The sequence below is a fragment of the Xylona heveae genome, assembly GCF_001619985.1.
Source record: "Xylona heveae TC161 unplaced genomic scaffold L228scaffold_4, whole genome shotgun sequence".
In the NCBI taxonomy this organism is placed as follows: domain Eukaryota; kingdom Fungi; phylum Ascomycota; class Xylonomycetes; order Xylonales; family Xylonaceae; genus Xylona; species Xylona heveae.
Genome location: NW_017264196.1, coordinates 993,956 through 1,016,606, shown reverse-complemented (window position 1 = coordinate 1,016,606; position 22,651 = coordinate 993,956). Strand labels below are relative to the sequence as shown.

At 48.5% G+C, this 22,651-nt stretch overlaps 7 protein-coding genes across 7 annotated transcripts in view; 2 read left to right on the top strand and 5 right to left on the bottom strand.

Moving 5' to 3' along the window:
• The window catches only part of L228DRAFT_229248 (isocitrate dehydrogenase [NAD] subunit 2, mitochondrial), a 2,174-nt gene extending 533 nt beyond the window's left edge, over positions 1-1,641 (bottom strand). The window contains exons 1-5 of the mRNA XM_018330497.1: positions 1,440-1,641; positions 1,292-1,366; positions 989-1,075; positions 811-933; positions 4-723 (exon numbers count right to left, since the gene is read on the bottom strand). Coding sequence (XP_018189004.1) covers positions 4-723; positions 811-933; positions 989-1,075; positions 1,292-1,366; positions 1,440-1,529 — 1,095 coding nt within the window. The 5' untranslated portion in view covers positions 1,530-1,641. The remainder of the gene's footprint in view (positions 1-3; positions 724-810; positions 934-988; positions 1,076-1,291; positions 1,367-1,439) is intronic.
• A 322-nt stretch (positions 1,642-1,963) lies between these two features.
• On the bottom strand, positions 1,964-3,745 carry L228DRAFT_116313 (hypothetical protein). The gene is made up of 6 exons (XM_018328946.1): positions 3,263-3,745; positions 3,137-3,173; positions 3,009-3,076; positions 2,754-2,945; positions 2,394-2,693; positions 1,964-2,324 (listed from the first exon to the last, which is right to left on the bottom strand). The coding sequence occupies exons 1-6, from the start codon at positions 3,431-3,433 to the stop codon at positions 2,043-2,045; spliced, it is 1,050 nt and encodes a 349-aa protein (XP_018189003.1). The 5' UTR covers positions 3,434-3,745; the 3' UTR covers positions 1,964-2,042.
• Positions 3,352-3,910, bottom strand: L228DRAFT_116326 (hypothetical protein). Its single transcript, XM_018328947.1, has one exon. The coding sequence runs from the start codon at positions 3,742-3,744 to the stop codon at positions 3,442-3,444; it is 303 nt and encodes a 100-aa protein (XP_018189002.1). The 5' UTR covers positions 3,745-3,910; the 3' UTR covers positions 3,352-3,441.
• A 2,352-nt stretch (positions 3,911-6,262) lies between these two features.
• On the top strand, positions 6,263-7,987 carry L228DRAFT_209928 (putative MFS transporter; the record flags this gene model as incomplete). Its single annotated transcript, XM_018329832.1, has 4 exons — positions 6,263-6,520; positions 6,574-6,682; positions 6,752-7,296; positions 7,358-7,987. The coding sequence occupies 4 exons, from the start codon at positions 6,263-6,265 to the stop codon at positions 7,985-7,987; spliced, it is 1,542 nt and encodes a 513-aa protein (XP_018189001.1).
• A 597-nt stretch (positions 7,988-8,584) lies between these two features.
• L228DRAFT_246219 (FAD binding domain protein) lies at positions 8,585-11,374 on the top strand. The gene is made up of 4 exons (XM_018332361.1): positions 8,585-9,261; positions 9,695-9,980; positions 10,087-10,401; positions 10,586-11,374. Exons 1-4 carry the CDS (start codon positions 8,878-8,880, stop codon positions 10,966-10,968), a joined length of 1,368 nt encoding a protein of 455 aa, XP_018189000.1. The 5' UTR covers positions 8,585-8,877; the 3' UTR covers positions 10,969-11,374.
• Positions 11,375-11,413: 39 nt separating this feature from the next.
• L228DRAFT_282174 (hypothetical protein) lies at positions 11,414-15,319 on the bottom strand. Its single transcript, XM_018335968.1, has 4 exons — positions 14,626-15,319; positions 13,073-14,545; positions 11,974-12,998; positions 11,414-11,833 (listed from the first exon to the last, which is right to left on the bottom strand). The coding sequence occupies exons 1-4, from the start codon at positions 15,097-15,099 to the stop codon at positions 11,590-11,592; spliced, it is 3,216 nt and encodes a 1,071-aa protein (XP_018188999.1). The 5' UTR covers positions 15,100-15,319; the 3' UTR covers positions 11,414-11,589.
• Positions 15,320-16,205: 886 nt separating this feature from the next.
• Positions 16,206-21,244, bottom strand: L228DRAFT_238011 (hypothetical protein; the record flags this gene model as incomplete). Its single annotated transcript, XM_018330991.1, has 14 exons — positions 16,206-16,753; positions 16,812-16,930; positions 16,974-17,114; positions 17,164-17,178; positions 17,287-17,589; positions 17,644-17,966; positions 18,112-18,206; positions 18,262-19,234; positions 19,290-19,552; positions 19,614-19,712; positions 19,856-20,111; positions 20,371-20,503; positions 20,587-20,948; positions 21,008-21,244. 14 exons carry the CDS (start codon positions 21,242-21,244, stop codon positions 16,206-16,208), a joined length of 3,867 nt encoding a protein of 1,288 aa, XP_018188998.1.
• Between the last annotated feature and the right edge of the window lie 1,407 nt (positions 21,245-22,651).

Here is a 22,651-nt window from a genome sequence, read left to right as displayed (position 1 = left end):
TACCTTGCCATCAGCGAGGGTGTCAAAGATGGCCTTCTCAACCTTGAGAGCGTGGTCAAAGAGACCCATGTGACGAAGCATCATGATACTGCTGAGAAGCAGGGCAGTGGGGTTGGCGAGACCCTTGCCAGCAATGTCGGGGGCGGAACCGTGAACGGCCTCGAAGATGGAGCACTCGTCACCAATGTTACCGGAGGGGGTCAGACCGAGACCACCAATCAGACCGGCGCACATGTCGGAAAGAATGTCACCGTAGAGGTTGGGCATGACAAGGACCTTGTCGTTGTAAGGAAGAGGGTCGGTGACCATCTTCAAGCAGGTATTGTCGAGCAGCTCAGCGTCGAACTCGACGTTGGGGAATTCCTTGCTGACTTCGCGGGCGGTGCCGAGGAAGAGACCGTCGGACATCTTCATAATGGTGGCCTTGTGCACGGCGCGGACCTTGTTCTTGCCAATCTCCTCAGCGTACTGGAAGGCAAAGCGGAGGACACGCTCGGAAGCGGCCTTGGTGATGAGCTTGATGCTCTGCACGACACCGTCAACGACGACGTGCTCAATGCCAGAGTATTCACCCTCAGTGTTCTCTCGGATGAGGTGGGTGTCGACGTTGTCGTAGGGGGTCTTGTAGCCGGCAATGGAGCGGCAAGGTCGGACGTTGGCGAAAAGGTTGAAGGTACGACGGAGAGTCAAGTTGAGAGAGACGTGACCCTTGCCAACAGGGGTCTGTAGGTTTTAACAAAAGGTTCCATTAGTTCCTATCCATGGCACTTCCTTGAGTTTTCCAGAACAGTCTGAGGGTAGTAAACATACAGCAAGAGGACCCTTGAGGGCGACATAGTTCTTCTTGACACTGTCAATGGCAGCATCGGGAATGACGGTCTTGCCGTCCTTGAGCTGCGGGGTAACATCGACGGGCTCCCACACAATGGGCACCTGTCCAGTCGGTTAGCCTATAAGTCGTATTGACGTGCAATTGACGACGACTTGCCTTGGCGGCGGAAAAGATGTCCTTGACGGACTGAGCGATTTCAGGTCCGATACCGTCACCCTCGATCAGAGTGACAGTGTAGTTGCCCTGTGCGTTTGCTGTTAGCCTTGCCCACTGACAATCTCACTGTTTTTCTTCGAGAAAGGAATGTCGAAAGCCATTGGCGTCCGAATGCGACAGTGTACATTTTAAAAGATTGATTCATTATAAGTTTTTGACCCAGCTTCCCAATTAATGCATTCGTTCATTGCCAATGGCTTTCAAAACTCTGTATTGACGACAGGGGGGTAGGTTCGAGCTCACATCCTTGTTCTTGGTGCCATTGAACTTGGCGACCTTATCCTTCGCTGGGATGGCGCTATAGAATCTGGCAGAGATCTATGACAATTGCAAATTGATTCAATTAGTCTACAAGTCTCAATGGCTTCAGATATCGATGGGCAGCATTTACCTGCACAGTAGCTGGGACCCATCGAGGAGAGGCGCGGGCCTGGCGCAGGCATTGACGAGCCGGAGCGGCAAAAGAGCGTGAAGATAGCATCGCGAAGAACCTCAATGGCGCCGATCTCGCACAGGCCGATGAGAGGAAAGGACAAAGTGAAAGAGGGGAGAGTAGCAAAGGGTGATGAGCGGTGGTCGATTGAGGCTCGGGCAGAAGCAAATTAGTGAAGTTGCCATACCCGATCCTTTCGCGGACCCCAAGTCTTGCTAGTACGGTATTGGTCGACTGCCGTATTCGGCACGTGTCCGAATTAAAACGCGCATACACAAATCCAAGCTTTGTTGGAAATGACATTCATAAACATAAGAGATGGTATTTCTAAATTATGCTACTCTGTGATTAACATGTTATTGTCGATAGTGACATGGATCTATCCAAATATATATACATTTTAAGAGAAAGAGAAAGCAGGGGCGGGCTCAGCAGGGTGGGATAATTTGAAGAAAAACAATAAAGAGCGTGTGCCTGCTAGCCATTGATCTATTTACCTTCTCACGGGTAGTCTATCGAACAAGGACGGTTACCGAAATTGGATCTAAGCAAAAATTTCGCTCAAAGACTGTTGGCTCCATGGCTGCTTGAAGTGGAAACATGGTATTCCGTCGTTTTGCGGATTCCTCCTTCCGCCAGAGCCTCAGGAAATAGGATGTTCTCTTCACTATCGCTCCGGTTTCTGCTTGCTTTGCTCCCTTCTATTGTGCCGCTGTGTCCGAAGCTGTGTAGCGAATAATCCTGCTGCTTGTTGTGGTTGCGGGATTCGTAAAGCCGCTTCAAACTGGGAACCCGAAGAGCTTTGATAAGATTTTTCAAGAATGGTAGCGAGCTCACAATTATCTGATCGGAGGTTTTTCGTTAGCGCTCTGGTAGTGTCGATGAAGAATAGAATCAAAGTCATAGACCTACGCCAACATTAAATTCGACAGTCCCCCATGTCACAAGCATGGTGGAATCGCCATTTCCATATGCAATGTTATGGATTTGCAAGAGCCGTAGGATCGAGCAGACTGTAGTCAAAAGACCAAGGGAGAATACACCACACAGCGCGGCTTTGGCCCAGCGATTGAGTGACAAATTTAGGAAAAGCGGGATGGGGAGGATGAAGATGATGACATCACAAGCAATGGAGAAGCCGGCAAGACCATAGTTGGTAGGTCCAAACGGTAAGCACTTTCCGGGCGTCTTTGGCGCCCAGGACTTATGGACCTATGCAATGTGAGTATTATTTGCATTGTATGCCAAGGAAAATGACCGGGGAGAGCTTACAGGATTGCAGTTGAAGATGAGAACAAATGTGCCAGCCAAGTGACCTGCCGTTGAAATGAAGGCAACTACCCAGATCAAGATCTGATAATATCTTTTATGAGCCCGCCTCGTCAGACGCAGGTAACTGATGCAAAGGGAGAGTTTAAAGAGCGCAATGCCGGTCTGATAAAATGGTCTACCGGCAAAATTAACCTACACCTGAGGTTAGTGTTTTGTGTTGTTTGACTTGGCTTCAAACTAGAATACATATCGTACCTTTGAGTATGTCGATAGATTACTTTTAGGTCGCAGAGCCAGTGGAAGGCCCAATCCATATCTTGTTTCTGGGAAGCTGGATTAGCAAAAGCTTGTAGCGCTCATTCCTTCGTTGCGTTGAGACTCACGGACAATGCAGAGAATATTATACACTACGCTGAAGGTCTGTTGAACGCAATATATTAGCACGCTTCTGGTGGAAGATGTCGTTATCGCGCATTTCATATCTCTTTCTGGCCTCATGTCTACCATACCATTGCCACAGAAATCACCCAGTCATCCGGTCCAATGTTGCCAATCCGCGCGTGAAAACGCAGTCCTACTACAGACATCATGACCAAAGTCAGTACGACCGACACGGCCACAATGGCCGGATACCTCGACTGAGCATTGAGCTCGGGCGAGGCTCCGTACACCCAAACCATGGTGACATCTAAAGATGCCTCATGGACCGATCAAGGTCGCAAAGATTCAGAAGGTCCTTGACGTGAGCTCTGCTCACTATTTGTGTATTGTTCACGCAGCATTGAATAACGTATATGACCAACCCCAGTCTCCACACTTGCATGGGACATGGCGGACAAGCCCGAGGGATTAATGCTTGCTTATCCCAGCGGGTGGGCTCTTGGGGCATTTTCCTGTCAGGGGTGGACGAGCGCTGCTGCGAGCATGCACATTTTCTTTTTACGCTGCGGTTGGGACGCCATCCTGCGGCCCGAGAAATATGTCGGCTCATGCTGATCTCACACTTCTTTAGACGATCGAAGCCCTCTGACCATGGGCTGCTCCTTGAGCCAACCACTCGCTTCACTTTTTCACAGCATGAGAGCGTAGCTTAGTGGACCTTCATTTCGGCGTGATGCGAGAGACGAGTACGTAGCACAAATGACCTGAAAGATATTGCTCCCCTCCGAATAGCCCATGCAACGTGCGGCACAGCAACACCGTCCATTGCAACGGAGAGCTTCATCATGGCTGCCACATAAAACAACGAACTCGCCCTAGAAGCCAGAGCATGCCCTCAATGGACGTCTACAAAATGGGATCCGGTCAGGGTCCCTGATTTGGATGATTCAGATGTATCGTCGTGCAAATATACACAGACCTCCCATGCGAATATGTTCGTGCTCTGCAGGGCATTCCAAATTAGCGCGATCGTGGTGCTTCATAATCACAAAGTCTCAGAAAATGCTTGGTGGCACGCCAGATAACGTCCCTATCCTCGTCTCATTGGCCGCTATAACGCAAAACAAGTCTCTTCGGAAGCTAGAGCTACAAATCATAACGAGAGCAAAGAGATGGCTATGGGAATTCCAGCCACTCTCCGACGAAGCTCACCTAAAACGGACCAACCCGCGTCTATTATCATGGCTGACTGTGATCTGTGCTCTGGAAGTTCCACCCCACTCTAAGTCTCTGCCATTGGTTGGACAGTGACCTGGATCGGACAAGTACAAATCCATTACGGAGTTCGGTAAGTCTCTGGGTTGGAGGATATTGTGGCCTTCATCATCGGCACGGGCGACGAAAATCCAGGAGCTGTGTGTGTGCAGCGCTTTGATCTATCCACAAAAAAAGACCCATCAAAAGATTGACTAAAACATTTCCAATTGGGGCAAAATGAATCGGGATGGGCAAGCAGCAAGGCGGGCCCGGCAGGGGAAAGAAGACGCGTCGTTGAGAGCTTCCTGTAAGGTAGGTAAGTCACTTAGCGGTTACCTAGTTAGCCGTCTTCTTTAGTTGCATTGATGGTACAGAGTACTCGTACATGATCCGATCGAGTGGGGGCCGGAGAATTGCACGAGTGAAATCCTCCTATATCCATTAAAACAATATTGCAGGAGAGAGACGGAAGAAAGATGACGAACAGAATGGAGATCGAGGCTCCGAGCACATGGCGTGATTCTACAGAATATCATCGTTCAAACAGCCCTCGACAAAGAAAAGTGAGTATAGTACAGTTACAAGCCAGCAGGGGTTGAGAAGAAAGAGGCAGTTGGTCCGTCTTGAACGGGTTGGCTGGGCCAATGCAAGTGTACATTTCCTACCTTACTTTGGTGTTCTATCCACAAGACTTCATTGACTCAGATGGATCCAGCAGGTTACTCTCTTAGCTCCTTGCTTGCGACTGTAGCATCACGGCCCGAATCAAGAAGGTTGACCTGCAAGCGATCGCTATGCCCAGCACGGTTTTGAAAGGCGAGACTACCAGAAATATTTGAATTTCTCACCAGGTAAAGTTCAAGCTAACGCTCAGGAGCTTTAGTTGGATCGATTAGTATGTCTTGATTTTAAAATTTACGCGAACATTTCAATAATCGCGAAGGAATTAATTTGAAGATGCTTTGACTAAGAACAATAAATTACGGGTCAATTCTCCGCTATGGGCCAGCCGCTATCAATGGTGCTGGACCATTGGCTTCAGAGAGCGAGACGAAGCCCAATAATATACAAGATAGTGATGGCAAGATGGTCAACGGGTATTCGCCGTCAAACCACCACGCTACGGCTCTCCCGCCCGGTGTGGGACGACGCCTCCTTCGCTCCGACCCGTGGATACTCTTATGGCCCCTGCTCGAGGTTGAACGAGGGTCTAACCACAGGAGGGAGGTAGACTGATTTTCGAAACTAAACTAGGCGCCACAGCTTTACCACCGACGCCTGAGCCCAGGGTTCACAGACTTCTTGACAGTTAAACGGCCCTCCTCAAAGCTCTTTTTCCCTCCTTGCCGACTGCTGTGGTCCCGGGCCTCCCGGTCGAGCTACACCACACCGGCGGACTTTAGGGTTGTCGGCCCGTCGACCCCTCGGACATCCACCCCGCTAAAGAGGGGAGCCGGCAAAGTCACGGACAAAAGAACGGATCCAGTGGACATGGTCGACAAGCGATTCTAAGCCATGATGAACAAGGGGGCCGTGCCACAAGCGTGCAGGTTCGGCCAAGCATCGAGATGATATGATTGAAGTTTCACATTCTGAATTTTCTATTAGTTTCCTTACGCAAGATAATTCTAACGCAGTTCCAATCATGAAGCTCGATCAACCAGATTTAGTCAGGCTACCAGGGGAGGGGTTCAAGAGAACGTGGTATGGAATGGTGTAATGGCAACCTTCATGGCAATGCCCTTCACAGACCTTTTCCAATGTTGTTGTGCTGTGCCACTTGAACACTTTTTAAACGCTCCCAATTGCCGCGCAGTCGATGTTCCGCAGCTGTCTGGATCTGCAGTGAGACGATCAGTTAAGCGCTCAGAATGGCCTCCAATACATATGAATCCAAAGCTCCTCTCACCCTCTCTGAGAGTGGCTCGTCGAGTCCCACTGCATCCGCAGCGCCAAAGGCCGTCGACTCGGCCTTAACGTACCTCAGAGATCATGAGGGCAAGGCGGATATTGCGATTGCGCAAGATGCTGCTTTTTTGCAGGCGTTGCGCCGGAAAATCGACTGGCGGATCATTCCGTTCATGTGCCTCTGTTACACTATGCAGTTCATTGACAAGGTGGCTATCAACGTAAGTCATTGGTCCCTTGGCATTGGAAATGAAAGATTTATTAAGTTACTTAGTACGCTGCTGTCATGGGCCTGAGAAAGGACGCGAAATTGGTGGGAAACAACTTTTCCAATGCGGCGTCTGCATTCTTTATTGCTTGCTTGGTCGCAGCAGTGCCAAACGGTAATTATTGCTCTCCCTTGGAACAGTTTAATTAAAATTTTTTTTTTAAATTGTCTGACGACCTGGCAGTCTTCCTTCTGCAAAAACTTCCCACTGCGAAATGGCTTGGATTCAATGTTTTCTGCTGGGGTATTACAACCGCTTGCACCGGAGCAGTCCATAATTATGGCGGTCTTCTCACCACTCGAATCCTCTCGGGCGTATTTGAATGCGCTGTTGCTCCGTCTTTGATGCTGCTTAGCAGTCAGTGGTACACAAAGAAGGAGCAGGCATCTCGTTTTGCGTTTTGGTACGTTGGTCTGGGCTTGGGCCAGATCTTCGGAGGTTTGCTCTCCTACGCTTTCCAGCACGTCAAACATGGATCATTGGAGGGATGGAGGATACTGTTTATTGTTCTCGGTGTCGTTTCTTCTCTTATTGGGGTTGGCACTTTCTTCGGCGTGCCGGATACGCCAATGAAGGCTTACTTCCTTTCGGAGTCGGAAAAGGTTGTTTTGCTGGAGCACGTCAAAGTTAACAAGACCGGCATCGACAACAAGCAATTCAACTTCAAACAGATTTTTGAGTCCTTGATCGATGTCCAGTTATGGTTCTTGGCATTTATCGTAATCTTGGTGAGCGAATATCCCCGCTAAAAATTCCAAACACAAGCATGCTTACAAGGCGTTCGCGCAGCAATCGGTTTCCAGTGGAGTGATTACCAGCTATTCAGCCACGCTCATTCGAAGCTTTGGCTACAGCCCAACCCATTCAGCTCTTCTCAACATGCCTTCTGGCGCTGTCAGCATATTCTTCACCTTGCTGGTTGGCTTTGGTGTCCGTATTACAGGCCACCGATGGGCTTGGATCGCCTTTTGCAGCATCCCGGCCATCATTGGCGGCGCTCTAATGTCCTTCCTACCGCATGGCCACCGAGGTGGACTTCTAGCAGGAAATTACCTAGTGAATGCTATTGTCGCGCCTTTACCTATCATCTATCAATGGATTGCGGCGAATTGCGCAGGCCAGACCAAGCGTGCCTTTGCTAGCGCCATCATATCCGCTTCATTCTCTGTGGGCAACATTATTGGCCCTCAGACGTTCCAGGCCAAGGATGCGCCGCAGTACAAACCGGCAAAGATTGCATTGATTGCAACACAAGCGGCTGCAATGTTTTTGACCATCTTGCTCTTCTTCTACTACATCTGGGCAAACAAGAGCCGCGCCTCTCTGACTTTGTCCGAGACCCAAAAAGACACTTCCATTCAGGAAGCTTGGGACGGAAAGACGGACAAGGAGAATAAGAGCTTCAGATACGAGTATTAGGTGTCATGTAACATTATGTATTTTTAATGGAAAAGCGGGCTATTTGGGAGGTAATTTGATGGTTTGCGAGTCTTTATCACATTGATATATCTTACATTCAATCTGCACTACAGACAATAGAATAGCGTAAATTGATGGCATTGGATTCATATTCACATAAATGAGACCCTCTTTCAGACCCTCCCAAAAAATTAAAGGACGAAATTTGAGGAGAACTGGCGGAGCAATACTAGACAGGGAAACCATCGTAATGACCAGGAGGGCAAAAGGGCGTGTGGTGTGCCGTGCCGTGCCCATTTTTCCCCTTACGGAGCCAGGTTTAACAGGGAAATGGGTCCACATTGGTATACTTTTTTGCACCGATCCCTGAAAATGCAACCAGGGGACCAAAATTCAGCTATGACTTTACTAGGCAAAGCAGGTGGGCGGGCAGAAAACCGCTAAAATGCGACACCCCGGTCAATTCCACCCTTGAGTGAGGGGCATCGAGAAGCTTCCGATGATGGTCCATTGCCCCTGAGACTCTGAACCCCTACCATTTCTCGTGGAGGCTTCTGGCAGTTTTTTTTTTTTTTTTGCCATGATAGTCTGAGGTCTCTCTCTCATCCGCGTGCCAGTCATGCCACGCCATGTTCAATCAACACCTAGGCCGTTTGCGGTGACGACAGTACTGGGTGTTGTCCCTCTGATTACCCCACCACACTTCTGATTGTATCAAACCGTCAGTTTATACAGGTTCAAACCTCCTATCTTGCTTCAAATTTTTTTCCCTCATTGTTTATTTGGGGTGTCAATTTGCTGGGCCTGAAATTGCGAGTTTGACCACATAGCAGACAATTTTAACCATTAAGCAAGAGAGCACAGCTTACAAACATTACCATACCACAAAAATGACAGCGCCAAGCTCAATTGCTCCTATCCTTATCATCGGAGCAGGCATCAGCGGTTTGACTCTCGCCCAGGCTCTGCGCAAGAACAATATTCCCTTTGAGATATTTGAGCGTGATGCGTCGCCCGAGTCGCGCGGGACAGGGTGGGGTCTCACTATCCACTGGGCACTCCAGGACTTTTACGAACTCCTGCCACAACAAGTAGTCGATCGCTTGCCAGAGACGTATGTCAATCGGGCAGCCGTCGAGAGGGGCGAAAATGGCAACTTTATGTTTTTCGATCTCAGCAATGGCGAAGAAAAATGCCGGGTCCCGCCAAATAAGAGGATTCGGGTAAGCAGAGAAAAGCTGCGAAAGGTGCTCATGGATGGAGTGGATGTGAAGGTATGTATTTTTTTGCTTTGAAGACATGTTTTATACAAAAATGATCGTCTCTCTTCATATGTTTCGGTCTAGTTTAAACCATCCAAATCTGCAAATTTGCGTTGCCTTCCTTTGACATTTCATTGCGTTGGGTTCTCCGTATGCCCAGTTCCAGCAAGTTGCTCAATATCAGCAAGGAAGCGCTCATGGCGCATACTCGTGCTGTAATTTGAAAGAAATAGCCCAACACCAACCCGTTTTGTCTCCAATTTGCTACTCAAGTGCCGTTTAAGCATGTTCTTTTGTTAGAATACTTTCATCGCTTTTAAACCATACAAATCAAGGCGAAGGATGCTGTCCTCGTGCCGTTGATGGTCTCATGTCACATTGTTTCACTTCATCCCAGGCCTTTACACTATAAGGAATTGCCAATAATTAACAGTTACATTTACAGTGGTCAAAGAAACTGGCCGACATCAACATCGGACCTGATTCCGTAACGGCCAGCTTCGATGATGGAACGAGCTACAAAGGCAGTATGCTCGTGGGCTGCGACGGATCACGATCTCGAGTACGCCAAAACATATATCCCACAGACTACACCAACTACATGCTTCCGATCCGCATGTTGGGTATTAAAGTGAAATATCCCGAGGCAAAAGTCAAAGACATCATGGCGTTGGATCCGTATTTTCTCTCTGGCAGTGATCCCCGGACAGATTTTTATCTCTGGTTCAGCTGTACGTTTACACCTTGCTTGACGATTTATCCTGCTGCTTCAATGCCTCTCTATTTCCTCAGTCATAAGCCATGCCTGAGAGCTAACTTACATCTCGTCCCAAACAGTCCTCGAAACGCCTTCAGACGCTCAGAATGGCACAGACGAGTATATATGCCAGATAATGGTCTCCTGGCCCTTCCGTCCCGGCTTCTACGGCTTCCCTGACCCCCTCGAAGTGCCCAAGGACCCATCAGAGCGTCTGGCGCTGATTAAGAAACTTGTGGATCCGTGGAAGGAACCGTTCCGGTCAATCATCCAGGATCTGCCAGATGACACTGAGCCAGCCATTGTCAATCTGCAGGATTGGATCCTGCCTGCAATCGACCAGGGCAAGGGACGCGTCACGCTCATTGGCGATGCTGCCCATCCAATGACCATGTGTGAGTATTTTTTGTTATTATCATCATTATCACTATTACACTATTATCACATAGTTATCTTCATTATCATCATGATTTCTTATTTTATTATCTTTACCTTCCCATGCTCGTTCCCCGCCTTTTCACAATCCCCACTCTTTATCTTTACACATTGCTCATCTGCCTTTGTTTTTACCTTATACAGACCGAGGCGAGGCCGCCAACCACGCCATTGCCGACATTATGCACCTCCTTACGGCTCTCAAAGAACACTCTCCACGGACTTTTACTCTCCCTACTACTCCCAACACCCATCACACCTCCAACTCCACCGCCACCGCCACCGCCACCACGAATGGGGTTTCTCCATCCTCGTCGCGGGCGCCATCAGACGTCGACACCGCCGCCATCCACGAGACTATAAAAGCCTACGAAACGGAAATGGCGTCCCGGGGCCGCACCGCGGTGCTGTATTCTCGCCAGGCATGTCTGGATGCGCATGAGTGGGACCGTATCGGGAGCGAGAGTCCCCTGCTTGCGCGGCGAGTCATGAAGCCGATTCCGCTGGAAACGGCGCAGAAGCGTTAATCTTCCTTTTCTAATTCTTTCTTTCTCTTCCTCATCATCGTCTTCTCCTTCTTTTTCTTGTCCTTTTTGTGTTTCGTGTTTTTGTGTTTTCGGACTGCCCTCGAACTCGACGGCATGTATATAATATATTTGTTGGACGTTCCCGAGATGCTCATTAGACGTTAGAAGTGAAATGGGTATACGTCATGCACTGTGTATGTACTCTACTGCTACATTATACTCACGATAGAATACCGGTACGATACGATATGAGACGAACGATACAATACAATAGTCACATACGATACTCAACTCAACGTACCTAGTGAGCGTATAGATGAAGACGGTGGAGGGAAGAGCGTGAAGAGGATGGCGGAGTGCAGAAAGAGAAGAGAAGTTTGCTGGGAAGAGAGCAAGTGGATACCCAATTATAAAATAAAAATTTTCATCAAATTGTACTTTTTATGCAGTCTAGATTTTGTGAAAAACACATGCGTGACACGCATAGACACGTACATACACATACACATAACACACAAACTATTTTAAAGAAAGAAAAGAGAAGAAAGAAAAGGGTGAAGAGAAGAGAGAGAGAGAGGGTTAAAAAGAAGAGAAAAAAAGACAAAGAACAAAAAATTTTTTTTACTGAATGTCAAACATGGGCTTCATCTTCTTGATCAAGAGCCACTCATCCGTAGTGACGTCGCTACGGAAGAATTCCTTGAGCGTGTCAATAGACTCTCTGGAGATGAGCGAGTACAGCGTGTCCTTTTCTTCAAGTTGGCGGCCGTAACCGGGCTGGTTGGAGCTTTCAATCTTGACGGCGACAGAGGGCTGGCCCTTTTTGCAAATGGGGATTTGCTTGTGTTCGCGCTCAATGGATTGCCTATCAGAGAGGATATGATTAGCGGTCGTCGCAATAATGAAATGGGTAAAGGCCCGGTTGGCACTTCAGTGGGACAACAAAGAGAAAAAAAGTAAAGAAAGTGAAGGGAAATCAAGATGAAGGGTTCTAAAGCTACTTACACTCTGCCCAAATTAATGACTTCACGCACGCCAGTGACAGGGTTGGTCTTGACGGCGCAGATGGGGGTAAGGAGGCGCAAGCTTCCCTCAATAACGTCAACACCAATGACGATGGGATCCTTCTTGTTGAAGACAGCGACGGGGGAGAGGACGCAAGGGAAGACGGCGCTCATCTTGCTCTCCTCCTTACGCTGCTCAGCAAGCTGGGCCATGTGCTGGGTGAAGTCGTCAAAGAGGTGGTAAATGATGTCGGCGGTGAAGATTTTAACGCCAGCCTCGTCGGCGTAGGCCTGAGCTTCCTTGTCGACACGGACATCGAAGCAGAGCATTACTGCATACTCCTTTGCTTTTTCAAGCATGGCACCGCACTGCATGACATCACGCTTGTAGACTGGGCCAATGGAGATGTTGGCGACTGGAATCTTCGAGACGCGCAAGAACTCAAGTAAAGCTTCAAGCGAGCCAAGGGTGGATGCCTGCACACTGACACCACGACCGGTCTTGGACACCTTTCCGAGCAAGTTCTCCAAATCAGACATGACGTCTTCCTCGAGGTCCTCCTCGTCATCATCAGGTCCAACAACAAGCAGTCGGGATCCAGCAATGGCCTGCTCAAGATCGTTTGCAGAAATCTTGACACCCAATGAAGCCTTGACTTCCTTGTTGTGCACATAGGCAGACTTGACACGCAACTCCTTGAGCGGCGCTGGTGTCAGCAGTGCTCGAATATTCGTTGCTATAGGTCCGTTCAGACCGCACAACACTACTCGATCACCCTCTCGCAAGATACCATTCGACAAAACAACGTCAATGGTGGTACCGAGACCCTCAATGACCTTGACTTCGAGAACTGTACACTCGACTTCCGAAAGGTACATGAGCTTGCTCGTCATACGCTCTTGAGTGAGGGACACCAGAAGCTTGATCATGTCGGGAATACCCTCACCAGTGTGAGCGGAAGTTGGAACAAGGGACACATAGCGGGACATTGACTTGTTTTCGTAGAAGAGTTCAGAGTTAAAACCCTAGTAATCAAAAGTTAGTATTTTGAAATGCAAAAACAGAGTACTAAAGCCTTTCAGTGGGTTATTATGCATACCTGTTCGGCAAAAGCAAGCTTGGTCTTCTCCAACCTATCCCGGAATTCATTTTGAACGCCCTTGTTCTGCAAGACCAAACTCTCGCGGAACCCGTTGTTGTCAATCTTCTTCCATCCGTACAAACGGTCAATCTTGTTCAATGCGACAATGAAAGGCGTCTTTCTGTCTCGCAGCAGTCTCATAGATTCGAGAGTCTGAGGTTCAAGCCCGTGCATGATATCAACGACCAAGATGGCAATGTTGCAAAGTGACGATCCACGAGAACGAAGGTTTGTGAAAGACTCGTGGCCAGGAGTATCAATGATCAAAAGACCAGGGACCTTGAACTCGAAACTGCCATCCTGATTGACCACCTGGGTCTTCTGCTTCAGAGCATCGACAGGGAAGTAAGTAGCACCAATCTGCTGCGTAATACCACCTGCTTCGCCTTCTTGGACGTTTGTCTGACGAATCTTGTCAAGAAGCTTAGTCTTTCCTGTGTCGACGTGACCCAAGATACAGCAAATGGGTGATCGGAGATTATCCTTTGATCGAGCGGCGAGGGCTTCTTCGTGCTTCACCTTTCTGCGCTCAGCAGCCTCATGCTTCCGTTGCGCTGCAGCACGCTCCACAGCCGTAGCGCCCTCATCGGATTCAGACTCGGACTCGGATTCCGATTCGGACTCTTCGACCTCCTTTGCGGACGCATTCTTCTCTCCTCTGATCGGAAGCGTCGAAGTCGCTTGGCCATTGACTTGCTTCTTTTCCTCCTCGTCTTCCTCTGAAGGTGCATCCCAACTGTCTTTTACGCCATCTTGCTCATCAGCCATGGCTTCCCAATCATCGAGGCCATCAGTCTCCTCGGCGGTCTCAGCCTTGGCCTTTGCCTCTGCTTCGGCCTGAGCGGCTGCTTTGGCACGCTCTTCCTCCTCGGCCTTCTTCTTCTTCTCTTCCTCTGCCTTTCGGGCAGCTTCAGCAGCCTCGTTGGAACCTTCGTCAGCCTTTTTGGGACCCTTCTTTTTCCGGCCGTCGTACACCGGTCTCTTTTTCTCGCCGCTCTCGGACAGACCAGCAACCTTCTGTCCGGCGGCCAGCATTTGCTGAATGCGTAGCTCATTGCGTGCCTGAGCTTCCTTTTGAGCCTTGGACAATAATTTACCCTCTTTGCGGAGCTGCTCCTTCTTCTCTTTCTCTTTTTGCTTCTTCAAGGCACGAGCTTCCTCTCTCTTTTGCTCCTCCTCGGCGAGCAGCCGTTCCTCTTCCTCGAGGCGAGCCTTCTCTTCAGCTTCTAGTCTTTCTTGGTCCTCCTGTGCCTTACGCAATGCTTCTTGCTGTCGTTGCAACGCCGCCAAGGCTGGGTTGAGCTTCTTCTTCTTCCCACCAGCGGCGGCCGCCGACGCTGGCGCAGCAGTCTCAGCTTTGGTATCGGGTTCAGGTTTTCCGGCCTCAGCCTTGGGTGGTGGCGGAGGAGCAGGAGTCTTCTTCTTGGAAGCCTAAATAGTTGAAAGGCAGATTAGAGCCGGCTACAGGTGCAGCATATTGGTATGCTTCATGGCTGGATTGTTTTCCTTACCTGTTCCTTCTTACGTTGCTTTTCCTTCTCCTTCTTCTCCTTCTCCTTCTCCTTCTTGGACTTCATCCGTCCAGCCCCTTCGTCCTCAGGTTCGGCCTCTTTCGCCTGCTTACCACCCTTACCACCTTTTCCTTTCTTCGCTGGGAACTCTTCGTCTTCGTCAAAACCACCCTCCTCAGGTGCCTTTGTGGAGAAGTCTCCGAGAGAAGGGGGCTCATCCTCGTTGTCCACGGCAGAGATGTCCTCGCCTTCAACGAAATCCTCGATAACCTTTCCTTTCTTTTGCTTCTTTCCTCGGTTCTTCTTCAAGGCTGCCAAAAGACCGCCTCCCGCGGCATCATCTTCCTCTGCATCTTTTTGGGCCTCGGCTTCCTTAGCCTCAGCAGTGGCCTGAGCTATCGGGTCGACAGTCTCGCCCAACTCTGCTTCCCAGTCGTCATTGCCCTTCTTGTTTCCCTTCTTCTTGGGACCCATTTTGACGGCCTCGGTAAAACTATCAAGTATCAAAGAGTCGTACGGGGCGTTATTTGCGCTGGTGTCCGAGTCAGTGGATAAAAAGAGTCTGTAGTTATTTTTCACAAACCCACGAATATCTCCTGGCTGATCAACCTAAGCCGGGGATAATTGGCGAGCTCGACTTGTTGTGGGTGAAATGAAAGTTTCGCTCGTTGGCTCGTCGAGGTTTAACGATTTCTTGTCTCGCGCGCCGACAATAATGACGAGTACGGCGAGCGTGGCGGGGCCGAATGGTTTTGCCTGCCGAGTGCAACCACGAGAGGTACTTTGTAGCTACCGGATTTGAAGTGAATTCTCCGCAATCGACCAGGGTACCTTTCAAGTTTTTATCTCTGTTACCCAGGTGTGGCTCTCACCTTTTATCAGTGACTTCACAGGGCATGCTATTAAAAAAGAGCATCAGGAAGTATTACGAGTATTTTAAAAGCAAGTATTGGTCTCGATTCTTTATGTATGACTATATATTGTCTTATTCGAAGACCCAAAAGATTTTTTTATGATTTTGTCCAGATCAGTGCAGCTCAGCCGTATTATGCTCCAACGATTGTCACACAATGAAGCCTTCGAACTAACCTAGTATCAGGTGTTGGCATCTTTAAAAGACTTGACACCTACCTATCTTAGGGAGCTATTGTGCGCTCAGAGGCTTCTTTTGATTAAACTTTTCATCTGATCATTTCATCTTTGCTTATCCATCTTTCCCTACAATTGCCTAGAAAGGTGCCAACTACAACTAAACAGAGGTAATTCGAGTAAGAATGGATACACGTGCAAAGCCACGGAATCATGATATAAACCGGTAGTTTTTTTCTCTTTTGACATTAAAGCAAGCTCCGTTTCTTTTTTTGAAAAGAATGGATCCATGGCCGCAGCGACCCTGCTGTTCACACAATATCAACAATGAAATGAACATGGCAGTGATCGAGGAAGGCGCAGTTAATATGTACAAAAAAAAAAAAAAAAAAAAAAAAAAAAGAGCCGATGTAATATCTCAGCGAACGGGGAATATTGCAACCATAAATCAAAAAAAAAAAAAATTTCATCAAAGTTTGCAAATGTCTCAGCTAGAAGATATTTTGGGTGAGATAACCGATGTACTGGAAAGCAGTCTCGACCGGATCCTGGATATCTCCACCGAATAATTCGCGTACCAGCTCGTTGAATCGTTCGCGCCTCGCCTGAGCGCTATCAAAATCAACAAATCTGGACTCGAGGCCGGGCTGACGCGTAAGCATTGAGTGAAGTTCGGATACACCGTGATCTAAGACACAATTGAGAACATCGCCATCAATATGGAATGCTCGTTTGCCGGTCATCAGAGGTTCAATGTGCTTCCTAGGCCGATAGAAGCGACGAGTGGGGAAAATTTTGGTGTTTCGTTTGGCCATATTTTGGATGAATCGGAGAAGCCGCCATGCAGACTCTTCAAGGATAGTGAAATGGTAAAATGTGCCATCTGCGCTAGACCCTATGATTCTGTCTTCCAAGACTCCAGGAGTGTTTGCAGGTGTAGGCAGTCCCGCATGCCGCGATGAGATAAGTCGGAGCCGTGTAATAGAGCTTGGTAGCTCAGCATCGAATACTGTTGGCGCAGTAGTTTGCTTGCGTGGGTCTACAAATAGATCAAGTTGAATTCAATGTCCAAGGATTAGAGGGTTCAGGATACCTACGAGGGGGTTTCCAAATTCCAACAATGGAGCAAGCCTTATCGGTAGCTAAGGTTATGCTGAGGTGATTCAGATTGAGGTGATACATGCCATCCCGTGCAAGTTCGTCGCTGCAAACACATCTGTAAGTGGCGGGAATACACCATTAGAGCCGCCAAAGCTTACCTAAATTGGGGGGTGATCTTATCATCTTCAATTTTGAGTATCGTGAGGGAATCAAGCGCCGTACTCGCATAAATATAAGGGGCTTCGACAGATAGATGAACGCTTGGTGATCGTAGATTGTATTGGCATACCCGAGTGAACCTGCAGAATGTCAGGAGAGTACTTCATACCCTCATAATGTGGTACTCACTTTTTCTCCGTAACGCTAAAAGTCAAAAAATGCAGCTCTGTCCCTGAACAGTAAATGAGAGAACTTCATCTAGTCAGCATGTCTGCCCACAAGTTACGATAAATGATCAGCTATGATTCTTACTTCGGCCCATAGCTGGCTACAGAGTAGACAGGTTTGTCGCAGCCGATTTTGAATTTCAACTGCGATTCGACTCTGCCATCGCTTTTCTTTTGTACACGGAAAAAGAGCAATCTGCCGCTCCTAGCTCCAGACTGACGTATAGTTCCTGTAGCAATCACAATTGCATGGAAGCTCTTATTGTTTTCATTGCACCACCATTCCAATAATGACAAAACTTTTTCGCCGGGTTTGCAAACAATTTTAGGAGATTGGCCTGAGGCGCTTAGGGGCTGAGCCGATTCGCCATTGGACGTTGAACTCGACCTGCATACGTCCAAGTTAATTATTTCTCTGCGAGTAGGCGACATGCTGCAGTACCTGTCAGGGTCGACGAATGAAATGACAGGGCGTATAATACGCCTGCCTTTACCAAGATCACCTTGTCCGTGGCGTGCTGATTTCGCCTCGATCGTCATTGACGCGGCCACAAGCATCTTCAGGTGGCTCGAATATATTATCCGACTTGGCGAAGAGTTCAGGAGAAACTGCCGTGGTACGAGCTTTGGACAATCGTCCAGTGCCGCTATGACCAAGCTTGTTCCCATGACGCATACGATAGACCCTGATAGTCCGGTCCGGGTTAGGTGCTTCTCGCTTTGAATTTGTGACAAAGCACTAAGTGGCGATTGTTCAAATGACGGCTATGAAGACGTTAGTCAGGCTACCATAAATGCTACATATGTGCTCAAATACCTCATTTCGGTCTGACAACCATATGCGAGAAGTCAAGACCATACCCCGCTCGCGAGGATTCATTGACACCTTTCCAAACTCCTGGCCACATACAAAGAATACAAAATTCTGAGAGTTGGATGGGATCAACTTCAAGGGTGTGTCTCCCAGTTGTACCGAAGACCTTGCTGATAAAGGAAGAGAAGTATCTGAAAATTTATCAGTACATGGACGAGGCTGAGAAGAAAGGGCATATCTTTTTACCATCGCCGTCTTCCTTTATGGTGAAAGCGTGCAACTGGCCATTGCGAAGACCGCAAACGAGAAGCATTCGATGATCTGTAGTGCCTGGAATTGATTCTGAAAGGAGTGCGACGCTTTCGCAAATCATGAACGGGTCGGGTGTGTCGCGCGGGCAGAATTCATGTTCGTAAGTAGCTTTGAGGGACAGGTCATCTCCCACATCAAAGATCTGCACACTTCCTGTTGAGCTTCCAAGGGCAACGAAAAGTCTCTGCTGCATGCGGAGTACTTCGATGCAAGTTGGATCAGACATCATTCGCAGGCTTTGACCAAGTGCTAGCTCTTGACTACCGTGAGGACCATCGGAACAATGCAGTAATTGAAGCCGGATTGGCCCATCATTTGACCGGACGACGACCACTACCAAAGCGGATTTTGCATCGACTGCTGCCGCAATTATTCTCTCTTCAGGTTCGATACTGTGAGAGAGTTTGACAGGCTTATCGTCATTGTGCTTATATGCCAATTTGGTAAGATGTACACCGCTTTCGGTGACCTGAACAACTGTTTTATCTGGAGTTACTGCCGCCGCTAAGGTCTCCAGCTCCAGGTTCAGTCCGGTGGCAGAGTCATCGAAATCGCTGTCGATTGTTTGCGCATCCTCAGAGACATGCAAAAGGAGGCTATGTAATGGAAAAGACAGAAGGATAAATAGACCATCTTGTGATAGATCAGGCAGCGCCCAGAGTCGATTTACCCCACCAAGTTCTTCGGCTTCTGTGATTGAACCAATGTGGGCCTCAAGCCCATAGCGTAGTTCTGAAAGTGCACCGAAAGCACCTCTACCTGTGCAAGCAAAAGCTCGGTTTCCGTTGAGCGGGGGCTGTTTCTTGTCAATAATATTTCGACGAGGAGGGACATCGGCGATGAAGTCAATCGTTGGTGCCCAATTTGGCAATGACTCTACATATTCAGGATGCTCTCTTGCTCGAAACTAAAGGAATTCATTAATGAGGACCCAAACAAATTTATCGTGAGGTTGCGCGTACCAGATAAAGTCCGCCCACACTCATATCACCACCAGCGATAAGTAGATCTTCGCGGTCTAGGCCAAGATCAAGGCTTGCAAAGGCAGTATCAATGTTGCAGTCCAGCATGCCTGCACGCATTTGAGAATTGACTTTCATCTCACTGTCGTCACTGATTTCGAGAAAGCGCACGAGTCCATCTTCTCGACAAAGAAATAGATCGTCATGCCTTGACTGATATTCTTCCCTCCGCACAGGTCGGGCCCATTGCGTCCAGAGAGGTGCTATATTTGTACGTCAGATTCAAAGACATGTTTAAGTTTCATGAGGTGGCATTTCACGAACCCCGACGAGAGCTTCCTGGGTTCCTTGGAAGATCCTTTGATGTTTCGAGTGGGATTGCCCTCCTCTTGGCAGCCCCGGAGAGTATGCCCTCGTAAATCGCTATCGCTCGTTCACATACCAGCATGAATGCAGAAGATATTGTAAGCGGAATTAAGAGGATAGGCAACTTGTCATCTTTCTGTCTGTCAGCAAATGACTTGGAACACATCCGTAAAAGGAGGCGACGGAGCCAAAGAATTTACTTTTTGGGAGCCGCTGCCCATCCGTCGGTAACCGTTTTACGGTCCGCAAGCTTGTGGATGCATCCCAATCATAGCATATCAGCCTTGACTTGCCATCTCTGTCGAAGTTACAGTTAGCCGCCGCTTCAATGGTACCACTTGCAACAGCGCCATACTTGTGCACAATGAGAAGTAATATCACATGATTTTCATCGCCAGCGGGCGGGTGAAGAAACTCCATTTTTAAGATGATGCCATTGACAAACATATGTCTCTCCTACTGGAAGGTCAGTATCCAATCCTAGATTTAGAGGAGGCACGGAAAACCCGTGATAGGAAGAAGATGCCAGATGATCTAAACCTAAATTGAAATGAAACAACCCGAGCAGCGAATAATTCGTATGGTAATGAGGGAACAGATGAGTGAAACATTAGAAAGTAAGACTCTGGTCATAAAAGTACTGCCTCAACCAAGGCTTTGTAATTGAAGGTGACACAGATAATTATCATATATGCGTTTTCACTTTCACACTCACCTCGAGTATAGGATCAAAATTTCGCCCGTCGGAATCTGGGTCAAGCTTTGCTTCTGTTCCCAGACGCGTCATGTTCTTTAGCGAGTAAATGCTGAAAGATGATTCATGAGCAGCAACTGCAAGAGCTCGAGACCTGCCAACAGATAATTAGACTTCAGCTCTCGATATCCATAAACAGCTCAGTAGAGCGTGCTCGCATCGTGGAGCGATACTGACTTTGAATCCACTGCAAGATGCCTACCAGGCTGCTCCAGAAATGATCTCTGCTCCGGGAGTGGCTTGTAACTGGTGAAAAAGTCTACACCGCCATCATCCCTATCTAAAGCAAAGAGAAATAATAGCTCTCGTGTAGAGAGGGAAAGCAATAGCACCTGCGGTGGCAGGGCTCTTTGGGGGGAATCGATCTCCATGTCAACTCCCTCTTCGGTCTTAATGATGGCATCCAAGCCCGACGCAGCGGGTTTTCGTGCAATACCGAATACTCTTGCAGATCGAATTGAAGCGTGAAAGTCGGTTTTTGAAGCCACATGCTGAAGGTGACCGTCCGAATGGAGCTCCTTGATGTGAATGAAATGTTCCTACACCCGGGCCTTTGTCAATTTCCATGCTCAGTCTACCATGCAAAAGACACGCTTACGCCAATGAGAACAACGTCATTCTTGTCTTTATGCCTGACGCGTGCCGGGATAATCCAATTAATAACGGGACTTCGAATGATAGTTTGCGAGAGGAGGCCCACAACAGGTGGTTTCTCGGGTGTAGGCGCAGCCATGTCAGTGTCCTCGTCGGTATTCTGTTCACGGTTCTTGGCCAGTATATGGTGGAGATCCATCCATGACCCGTTCACCAGCACCCTCGTTTGAGCCAAGGACATGGCAGGCAATATGGATGGGCTGAGACCCGGGCGTGGAGACCGTAGATCTGGCCAGGCTCAGCTGAGACGGCTAATACAAGCCTTTGTCTAACCCTCGGGCAGCAGTGAATGGTGTGAACTGAGGAAGAAGGCCACCACAACTGCTTCCCACAAAGTTGAGGGAGTTGCGCGTGGTTGTGTTCAGAGGAGCTGCGGGCACCTGTGGATGCGGTGTGTGTATAAAAAATACAGTAACCAAGTCTCTCCCAAACGAACGAGACAGCAAGGAAAAGTTATATGGGAGAGCTCAAGGATCCATGACGACGGATAGTCAAATGAAACAGCATCAAGACCCTTCTTCTTCTTCTCTCCTGATTTTTATTTCTTAGAAGAGGCAGACCAATACAGGTGGCAACATTGATTTCATTGATCTCCTCGTGCTGACCGACAATGGTCGTACAGGTCTTTAGTGGGGTGGTAATTCTTTTTCTTACTCTCCCTCTATCAAAGGTTGACGGAGAGTGCTCCGACCGAGCGGTGGGACAAGTGTTTGGTTGTCACCGAGCAAAAAAAAAAAACCTGTCGTTTAGGGACTGCGCTCGCGGAAGGAAAATGTCATGATCCTAAAAATGGCGAGATCTGTCCACATTTACACGCTTCAGCTCGCGTCTCGCGAGAGCAATAATCGGTCGTTTAGGCAGAAAAGCTCCTGGACGCGCGGGGCCCCAGAGGATGGTCCTTACGGGCAAATTTGACAGGGTAAAACTTCGGGGCGCAGTATCTTAGTTAATCCCGTCAAGGCATGCTTGGCCGCACTCAGCTCACAGAGATACAAATAAGAAAACGAATTGGGAGCTCTTCACATGGCGCTCGAGGCAGTTTTGTTTGCCACCAGCAGAAATATTTACTTATGCACCCGAAAGGCTGCTCTATAACGGTCGTCAAACCGTTGCCCTAGCTTCCATTTGGGGAAAACGCCAAGTAGGCAACTAAAAAAGTTGTCTCGTGGCTGAAGAGATGGGATCATGGTATGAGCCATGCTGTCAGGGGTCCTTATGCCCTTCTTTTGTTCGCCTCGAAAGCCAGGCGTCAATGCATCAGAAAATGGACTGCGCCTACGCGTGGGTTCATTTGTGAGATGTGATCGGTTTCCCTCTCAGGTAAAAGAAGAGAAAACAATATTGTGATACTGACTGCGGTCGTCCGACTTCCCCGACCTCGTATGACCCTGTTTTCCAAAAGATCCAGGGTCTGCATGAGATCAGGAGCCTTTGCAGGATCGATGCATTTTTCGCGATCCCCTGTAACCAACCTATGTCCATCTCTCATCCCGCTCGCCATCCAGTCGGCGTCGGCCGTCGCTGTTCTTTTCTTGTATGCCCTAGCTTGCAAGCACTCGGGCAATTGGGACTGTGACGCCAGCCGCGG

What these genes read in the sequence shown, in the direction of transcription:
- L228DRAFT_246219 (XM_018332361.1), top strand. Translation starts at nt 8,878, where the DNA reads ATGACAGCGCCAAGCTCAATTGCTCCTATCCTTATCATCGGAGCAGGC. An exon ending in TTTTTATCTCTGGTTCAGCT is followed by an intron (nt 9,981 to 10,086) that starts GTACGTTTACAC and finishes CGTCCCAAACAG; the next exon opens with TCCTCGAAACGCCTTCAGAC. An exon ending in TGCCCATCCAATGACCATGT is followed by an intron (nt 10,402 to 10,585) that starts GTGAGTATTTTT and finishes TACCTTATACAG; the next exon opens with ACCGAGGCGAGGCCGCCAAC.
- L228DRAFT_116313 (XM_018328946.1), bottom strand. Translation starts at nt 3,433, where the DNA reads ATGGTTTGGGTGTACGGAGCCTCGCCCGAGCTCAATGCTCAGTCGAGG. An exon ending in TAATATTCTCTGCATTGTCC is followed by an intron (nt 3,077 to 3,136) that starts GTGAGTCTCAAC and finishes CCAGCTTCCCAG; the next exon opens with AAACAAGATATGGATTGGGC. An exon ending in TCATCTTCAACTGCAATCCT is followed by an intron (nt 2,694 to 2,753) that starts GTAAGCTCTCCC and finishes CACATTGCATAG; the next exon opens with GTCCATAAGTCCTGGGCGCC.
- L228DRAFT_116326 (XM_018328947.1), bottom strand. Translation starts at nt 3,744, where the DNA reads ATGAGCCGACATATTTCTCGGGCCGCAGGATGGCGTCCCAACCGCAGC.
- L228DRAFT_282174 (XM_018335968.1), bottom strand. Translation starts at nt 15,099, where the DNA reads ATGGGTCCCAAGAAGAAGGGAAACAAGAAGGGCAATGACGACTGGGAA. An exon ending in AGCAACGTAAGAAGGAACAG is followed by an intron (nt 14,546 to 14,625) that starts GTAAGGAAAACA and finishes TCAACTATTTAG; the next exon opens with GCTTCCAAGAAGAAGACTCC. An exon ending in GTCATTAATTTGGGCAGAGT is followed by an intron (nt 11,834 to 11,973) that starts GTAAGTAGCTTT and finishes CCTCTCTGATAG; the next exon opens with GCAATCCATTGAGCGCGAAC.